Raw genomic sequence first — 9669 nt, 5'->3', positions numbered from 1 at the left:
CACTGCTAAATTAGGGACGGCTAGTGCAGATAGCCCTCGTGTAGCTTTGCGCAAAATTCAAAACAAACAAACTGTATTCTGCCAACTATGGCTAACGAAACCTAATTTTTAGCATTTACTATAAGCCCTCAGACTTATTGGTGGTCCAAAAGTTAACTATACGAAGAAACATCTTCCCTAACCTAGACTGAAATACTACTAGTATTATCTTCTTAATACATGTTATGATAACATTCTATAAAACAAATCTACTTTTTTACTTACAGTCAATCTCGCGAGAAGTAAAACTAAAAGGTTAACTTTGACGTTATTAGTTTGAATAGAAAATCGTATGTGATAGACTTGCTTGAAAACATGAAATGATATTTTTTCTTTTGTATAAAATTATATTTTTATAAATTTTACAAAAGTTTGATTTTAAATCTTGCTTCATTTATGTGAAGTTAAAACGAAGTGCAGGCGGGAAAAATACTTTCTCAACTACTACATTTAAGTAATAGATATTGAAAATTTAAGTTGGTGTAAAAACTCCATCTAGAAGTAAAAGTTATTAAGTTCTAACTGAGAAGTGCAGACCCAAATTGATTTCATAGTAAAATAAAAAACAGATAGTAGAAATAAGAACTGGCTAATTTAATCGTGTTTACCAGAGATAATGTTTTAAATTATGGTGATATTTTTCGCAGTTTCGGGTTTTTTATTTGTTCCTGGCCTTCATCAGATAATTATTTAGGTTGTGCTATGTATTGATACATCATTGTTTGGTTCAGTTATGAACGTTTCGCTTGTCCTTAAGAGAGATATGTTTGGAATAAAACTAACGATTCCACATGAGTTTAAATACTAGACTGAATTTGGATGTAACATGAAATACAACTTATACTGTTCGATAGTGAGTACAGAACGTTAATAGTGTACTTGCGAGAATGATTATTTATTTATTTCGAAAAACTACATCAAGACTAAGACTCTGGGCTTTAGAAACCAACTCTATATTTTCTTCTTCTTTTTTTAAGTTATCAGAGCTGGGGATAAAGCCCTCATATTTCGCTGAAAACCTTCCATAACTATAATAGGCAGTCTTCCAATTCGGTTAAAAATATCCACATATGTGACGCGTGCTCCTGAATAGTTTTCTTATCATTGGTCAACAGTTCTACATTAAGGATGACTACTCATGAACTGTAAGGGCCTAACCGTTTAGCTCATGTGTCAAATAAGTCACCTTTCAGGTTGTAAATTCTAAATATCTGTATCAACGGCTTTAACGCAACGCCCATTCCAGAATGAAATGATAAACGCTATAAAAATATATTGTACTCTAAGTTATTTCCTTTATCTTTTAATTTCCACCTTTGTTTTTGCTAAAGAATAATAAGATTATAACTTGGTTGGAATGTGAAAATAGAACCACCTAGGCACAATATGCCTATTAACAGTAAGGATTTTGAAACATTTAATTATTATGATGCTCAAAGTACTTATCATTGTAACACCTAAAATAATTTAAAGCCTTTCAATCATTGTAACACCTAAAATAATCTAAGGCCTTTCAATCATTGTAACACCTAAAATTATCTAAGGCCTTTCAAGCATGTACATTTAAAAATTTTGTGACAAAATATGTTAATTTATGTCTGTTTAAATTCAGTTTTTGCTGTATTTTATAGTTGACTTGTGCAGTTCACTGGTGGTTGATTGCCTACATTCTTATCTCGGAAAGTATAAAAGAGAAAATATGCTACACGTATTAAAATCCTCCATTATAAGAAGTTTTCTCTTTCAAACTACACATAACATTAGTATTGTAAAAAACAAAAGACCATTTGGTGCCAGAAATTAGAAACTGTACAAAACTAAACTAACAATCATGAATACTTTTAGTGTAAATATTGATAGTGTTTTAAAGTTTAAGTCGATGGTGTGAAACTCATCGTTAAAGAGGAGTCGTTCATGAGCTTAAAATAAATCATTTGGTAAAAAAAGCGTCTAACTCAAAGCTAGAATTACTTGAGCACCAGTTTCAGAAGTAAATAATGTAAGCACTTGAAGTAAGCATGTTCAGTATTATAACAGATATCCAGCAGCTCGAGTTTTACAACTAACGGGAAACATTTTTCAATATTCATTAAATTACTGTTCTTTGACATTAATCAGGATGAACATAATTTTAATATTGATTTCGACCGGTCACTAAGTCTTCTCCAAAAATCTCTAAATCAAGTCACAATACTAAAAACTTGTTAAAAAATTTAAAGGTCAGCTAGATCTGCTCTTCTTGCGCGGTTTATTTATTTTGAAGTGATATTTTTTAACATTTTTCATGAAATGTACACCTCGCAGTGGCTCAGCAGTAAGTCTTATGACTTATTAACGCTAAAGATAGAGTTTTGTTACCAATGGTGGGCACAGCACAGATAGCCCATTGTGTATCTTTGTGTTCAACAACAAACAAACACGAAATGTACACTAAAACAATTAAAGTTTAAACATGGAGGTCCGCCTCATTGCATTGAAACACACTACTCCATATTGCCAGTGTGTCTAAAGTAATATCATTTGCTTTTAAAGTAAAAATTTTCATTGATAAAAATTTAGCATTTACAAGTTCGTGACGATTTGTTTTTCGTTTGGTTTCGTTCTTCATTAAAGAACCATATATTTGTGTCGTATACACTCTTGAACAACTGCTATCTCGCATTTCCACTGAGCACTTATTCCAGTTCTCCAGAAGAAATCATATATCAGCAGATTCTCTTCTTTCACTAACGTAAGCATCGTAATATAAATATATATTGTAAAAACAAAATAATGAAAATGAATTTATACATATATATATTCATCTATATTACGAAGTTTACGTTAGTGAAAGAAGAGAGTTTCCTGATTGAATAATATGTATATATAAATAGCTCTAATATTATTAGTAGCATCAATTGTTAATAGGCGATTAAATTCAGCACCATAAAACAACAATGGACTTAATAACTCAGGTGCATAAATCTATGCTGTAAAATGTTTGAACCTTAAAATTTTTCTGGTTTGATATTATATTGTTTATCTGTAGCATCTTTTAGAGCTAAAAAAAAATCACTGTATTTGAATATATTAATCAATGGTTTTTAGATATTATAATAGACTCTTTTATTATTGTTGTTGTTAAATCATTTTTCAAAACAAACAATGATGGTGTTATTCTTCTATTTTCAGGCTTATCTATTGAACATTCCAAGCTGGAACTGGAGGCGTGGCGACGATGTCATCTGTGTTTCAGAACTAAAATTAGGGTTTATTGCTCAGAGTTGTTTAGCACCAGGATTCTCCACCATGATGTCTAACCTATTTGCTATGCGATCTTATAAGACGGTAAGGTCCTCGCTTAGAATTTTATTCCTGCTTAATGAGGTCACGGAAACCTTAAGAATTTAATGTCAATAATATTTTAAAATTGCATTATAAAATGACAATTTGTTCTTATACTGAAGATTTAGTTTAATAAAATTTAGCCTATACAATATGTCATTTTTTTTTACAAGATTCCTCTTCTAGAGCGGACGTGGTAGTCGTGGCATGGCCTAGTAGCTATGTAGCTTGACTCGCAATATGCGGGTGGCGAGATCGAAACCTGTGGCCATTTTTGTTTGATAGTTTTTGGTACTGATGACTTACTCTGTAAAATTATTCAGCAACTGGTGATAAATCACTTGACGGAGTTATACTTTTTATCATGTGTACGACTTACTGCGAGTTGTATTTAAGTAGTTTTAAACATTTTACTTAACACTTTTTAAGTAGATGTTACTATTACTGGTTTCCAGTAAAACATAAGCAACTAAGACTAGCTTGTGACTGGTTTAGTCCCCAGACACAGCATCATGGCAAAACGACTACATGTGTGGAACTGGTATGGAGATGTACACAGAAAACCTGTCGGCTTCCTTCACAGGCATGACGTTTACACAAGCCGCAGAGTAAGTTTACTGTAATGTGCATTATAAACTGATTCAAATTACTTTAAGTTAACGTGTTGTTTTAAAAAAAAATTGTTTTTCAATTTCTTTCAAATTATTTGTTCTATGTAATAGTTAACTTATATTTACTTGTAGATGTCTCAGCACGTCAGCGAGGTTGCTTATAAGAACATTGATCATCAGAAAAAAACAGCTTTTGCGTAAACCAAATATTGGATTTTTGGAAAAACGGGATTAATATGGTTCACTAAGGAACCCTTCTCTTCTATAGAATGTCAGGCTAAATTAAAGTGTACATCTACTGAGCGAAAAAATATTAAGTTTTAAAAACATATTTCCACATTAATCCAAGCTGTTAGAAGTTCTGGGCTACTGTTTTAGTTAGCAAACATAGAAGTACTTGAAGATACATTTTAAGACAGATTCGATCCAAGTTACTTTCATACTTCATGTAACGAACAATAATGTATCATCTCACTGCCTGGAGGTTTCTTGAGGATCAAATAAAAACGCTTAACCTTTTTTTTAAATAATATGTTTGATATTTTTTGCAAGACAAAGATATGTACATAATTAATTGTTAGGCTTTACCTAAGTAAATGTTATGCGCTATTAAGTGCTTTCTACTTGAAAGGGGAAAACGTTTAAAAAACACAAATATCTGCACTTTAAAGAATGTGCCGAAAAAAACAAACAAATATTGTGAATAATAAGTTACCAAGACCTCACTAGTTACTTATGTTTGTTTAATACTTATTATTGTCTCATAACTTTACTGTAACTCACGTGTCCATGTAAACTCGCCGAATTAGACATTTCACTGCTCTGTTGATGTTGGTTTTTCAGCAGTATTTTAAAGTATACTCAATATTTAAGCATTGGTAAAGCAATGTATTTGTTTCAATTATCTTACATGCAGATTTATTTAGCTACTCCACGCGTGAAATACATTAAAATCTCAATTAGACACTTTTATAGTTAGAACCATTTTCTTCAGTTACGTTATTTTGTCAGTAATGTATCTATTTCATTACTTCAGGCTTTGCTTCGTGAAATTAAAGCTCCTCTTACTTGCAATAGAGGTCGCTAGTGAGGACGGATCCGATTGCAAGATTACTATTAATCCTAAAAAGAAAGTAAAAATTCAACATAGCACTCAAGGTTTTTTTATAGCACAGTCTGCAGATGAAGTGAAACGGTAAGTCAAAGTTTTTCTAGTTTTATCTTATCTGACGAGTATCCTGTTTTGATAAGCGTTTTATCTTACCTGCTAATTAACCTGTTCCAATAAGAGTTTTATCTGCTGACTGTCCTGTTCTGATAAGCATTTTATCACATCTACTGATTGATATATATGCTTAGCTTCAATAAGCTCTCTGTAGTTTATCCAAACTTATTGGCTTGGCATTTATTCACTAACTGATTATCAAAACTATTTTCTTATGGCATCATTATTAGTAAGAAGTATATTGTGTTATTTATTTGAAATAACCTCTAGAAATAACATGACGCATAATAACATTCGAAAACAAAACTTATGAAAAGTCTTGAATCAAATTTTAGATATTATCAAAAAGGAAACTTATAGCCATTGGTTCTAAATAAAGTGTATGTTTTTAAACAGATATTGTGTGTATTTACAAGTTAAAGTTTGGTTACTTATTAATGTTATAATGATGCAATAAAGTTACGAATCGCAAAGTAAAATCAGTGGTCGCTTTCAATTATTTAATTCTATTTGTCTACGTATAAATAAAACTGTTGGCCGTAGAAGAATAGACTGCTGAAACAGTAAAGAATTTTAAACTTACAACAATACGTTCTGCCTTCTTTATTTGATTTTCACCTCTAGCCTCAAGGAATCTTCAAACAATATAAAATAAACATTACGATCTCAAAAATTATGGTCACATTTATGTGTTTAGAAAACACTTCCACAGTTTAAATAAAATAGGGGGTTCTCTCACTGTGTATATCCCCCTCGATTAAACACTTTTCTGTTTATATATATGTGTATGTGTGTGTGCAGACATCAATTAAAACCACAATTTCGCTTAACTAAATGTATTTTATTTGTAAGCAAATATGTTTCGAAAAAGAAAAGGTATACGAATAATAATGTATTATAATTCTCAGTTTCGATTTTGTTTTTATTCACAGTCATCTGGAGTCCTTCACGCAATTAAAAATCCTTATTTCGTAAATCGCTATAGTAAAGCTGCTGTTAATAATCAATATTTATATCTTCTTGCGTAAAAGTAATCTCTTTTGTTTCCAAAAGATTTTTTTGATGTGAGTTTTCACACTTCATCTTTGAGTTCACTTGCAGGGCGTGGTATTATTGTAAAAACTGCCATGATGACGTCAAAGACGAAAAACTTATCAAAAAGTGCAAGTGTAAAAGCTGTAAGTACTGAAAGCAGTCCATGGTCAGTTTATTATTTATACAATATTGAAGCCTTTGTTCTCCATTATAATGTTTTGCTCGTACTTAATACTTACTTTGTTAGTTTCAATACGTTTATAAAAGTTATGTGACGTGAAAGGATATTTCTTTTATAAGGTTGACAAAAAATAATGAAACCTAAAGGTTTGGTTTCTTATTTATTGTTTATTAATTCCAACGTAAAACGTTAAAATACGTTTAAATTACACTAAATATAGTGTTTATTCTTTGTATAAATCTCATCGTTTCGACTTCTTTTTAATTTGTTTGTACCACCAAGTTTCATTGAATGATTTATATATAAATAACTTTTCATTTTACCGAAAACACTTGTTATAGGGAATATGGAGCGTTACTTTAAATATATTTTGACAATTATTTTCACATACAATGACTTTTTACCCCCCCCCCAAAAAAAAACAAAACAAATTCAATTAAAAATTTTCATCTTGTTTTAAAAAAAAATTACCCTTTCAGGTTTCTTCCAATGCCTTACTAGATTTTGATTATGAAGTCCCTGTTACCTTGAAACATGTCGATTACCTTGTGCTCGCTACCCCTCCCACTTAGGCTTAGCTGTTTTTGGTTCGTTTTTACCTGAAATGCCTGCTGCTCTACTGCCTGCTTTCGAATAAGCCTAAAAGTAGTGAACGTGTGTAGTTTGGATTGATAATTAGTGAATGCTCGCATAATTCTGTTTGCCTGATCCTCCAGATCTTTTAGGTAGAATTGTTGCATGGTTGTAGCAGTGTGTCAATGTCATCTGAAGCGCATGTGTCAGTTATTCTTAAGTGAGACGCTTTGTCAGATTTAGTGGAATTGCGTTCACTTACGTTATTTACTATTGAACTAAGTAATTAAATAATGTATAACACTAAAATGTGAATTTCAAACTACAATTTTATTACAAATGTATGGACATACATTCATAAACTAGCAGTTTAATAAAAGTTTGAATGTAAGTCTACAAAATGTGATGACGTGCGCTCTGGGTTGTGAATTTCAAACTACAATTTTATTACAAATTTATGGACATACATTCATAAACTAGCAGTTTAATAAAAGTTTGAATGTAAGTCTACAAAATGTGATGACGTGCGCTCTGACCCCGACCAGTATGGTAAGGGTTAAGTATCATATCTACCATAAGTTACCTGAAAAAATCGCAAAAATCTTAATAGAAACAAGAATTAAGTAAATAATTGCTGTGTAAAATGCTATTAATAACTAGCTAAACATCAGAACATATCTGGAATAGTTCTGGAACAGTTCACCGATCCCGCAAAACAACCAAGGTATTTTATTTGGCTGTTTATTTTTTATCTGGAAATTAACAAAACTAACAATATATAAAATTATTGTTGATGAAAGTTGAAATTATTGTTTCCTAAATCAGTTAAATTATATGGTGTGAGTGTGAACTAGAACTTCATTCAGAAATATTTAGAAAACATCATCTACAGAGTTAGCAGATTATAGATTTATTTCAATTATAAATTATATAACTTTTGTTGATAATTGAAACTTTCTTACATATTTTGTTTTTATTCTTAGCTCATTCGTCATACAATTTTGGTGCAAATGCTAGCCACATAAGTATTTTATATATTTTTAAGTAGCGAAAATAGACTCAAATTATTAAGGTTAAGCAAGAGACAACCAAGGAATTCGTATTTTATTTCATAAGTTGAGAAAATAATAATAAACTAAGATATCATTATACTTGAAAGCATGATTTAAAGCATTAGGTTTTGGTTATAAAATTTTCATTGTGATATTTTAATGCAATACTAGGTTTTATAAGTATAATTTTGCTAATGTTAAAAATATACTTTTCCCTAATACTTTGTAAAATAATGTGAAAATATAATATAAATCTAACAATTGGTTATATTTATTGATACAGATGGCATTACTGTTACAATCAAAATGAAAATCATAAACTGATGTGATTTTAGTTTTTGTTGTTGTTTTTCGTTTATTTACCAGAAAACGATTTTTTTTTATTAATAATTTTAATTTAAAAGTGTGTTATGATAAGCACTCGAAACATTTTTGTATGAATTCACCATTAACAAGTAATATTTCCTGCAAAGTAGGCCTAACATGCGTAAAGCCTACCTCTTGTCTCCCTAATGCTGTTTTTGTTATATCATAAAGCTATTTTCAGGGTAAAGTCGATATGGAACGTTTTGAAACAAAGGCTTATTTGCATGGAAACGAATGGTCCTTTTTATAGTTTTAAGTATTCAATGTAAACGTTTGGTTTTTAACATTGTAAGGCTGTACTTTGGTTAAACTTTATACTTAGTTTTAAAATCGCTGTTTTTATGCCTTATTTTTATAAATTGGTCATGAATTTGTTATTAGTTCACGCGCAAGAAACTGTTTCTTGTAAACATAATCACATAAGTACGAACGTATTATAACTTTAAAACCTAAAGACATTTGGAACTACAGCATAAAATACTTAAAACGCATGCTATATATATTTTAATTCAATATTTCGAGAACCGACCATTTGTAATTCTTAGGGCACATAAATAGCTTATTTAGGTTGTGTCACACGAGAGTTACATCAGTCTGTGACATCAAAGCTAAATAACGTTTAGAACTGTAATATATGGAATAATAAAATGAATATAAATTTTTCTTCTCGCCACAGTAAAATATTTTTATATTATCGGACAGGCTGCTAAGATAACTTTTCTTATAATAAAAAAAAATGCGTAACCTTCCAGTTAGTTTTATCATAGTTACGATTTGATAGATTCGAGTTGGAAGCATAATCTATCAGGAGGACTTTTTTGTTTTAAACATGCCAAGTTTGAAATATCATAAAATGATGAACATTGTGAACAATTTCACAGTTATCCATTGTTACGTATTACAATTTTTAATGGTCTGAAACCGACCTAAATGATAATTTAAATTTAGTTGTTAAATTGTACTTTGGATTTGGCAGTTAAATAAATGCCGATATATAGTCGGTTTACGATATTTGTCAACAAGATTGATACACATAGTTTTCTTTTTAATACAAATATGTTTTAATATACAAACATCAATACAATTTACAATAACAGTTATTACAAATAGTTATTACGAACAACGATTTATATACAAAAATTTCACAAACTTACAAGCAATATAAAGTCTTCTTTCTAGTCTTGAACTCCCTTAATATCTTATCGAGGGTTGACGATGAGCGAGTTAATTTCGAGTTGACGTAGGTATAGTTCACTTAACAGG

General features: G+C 30.3%; 1 protein-coding gene across 1 annotated transcript in view; it reads left to right on the top strand.

Moving 5' to 3' along the window:
• LOC106459536 (calcium-activated potassium channel slowpoke-like) overlaps positions 1–9669 on the top strand; it is a 128785-nt gene that overhangs the window by 99294 nt on the left and 19822 nt on the right. The window contains exons 12-15 of the mRNA XM_022386045.1: positions 3211–3366; positions 3859–3971; positions 5011–5169; positions 6301–6377. Coding sequence (XP_022241753.1) covers positions 3211–3366; positions 3859–3971; positions 5011–5169; positions 6301–6377 — 505 coding nt within the window. The remainder of the gene's footprint in view (positions 1–3210; positions 3367–3858; positions 3972–5010; positions 5170–6300; positions 6378–9669) is intronic.

This window comes from Limulus polyphemus, unplaced genomic scaffold (genome assembly GCF_000517525.1).
Source record: "Limulus polyphemus unplaced genomic scaffold, Limulus_polyphemus-2.1.2 Scaffold1, whole genome shotgun sequence".
Lineage (NCBI taxonomy): Eukaryota > Metazoa > Arthropoda > Merostomata > Xiphosura > Limulidae > Limulus > Limulus polyphemus.
The sequence above is the reverse complement of the archived record's forward strand: the minus strand, read 5'-3'. Positions and strand labels throughout refer to the sequence as shown.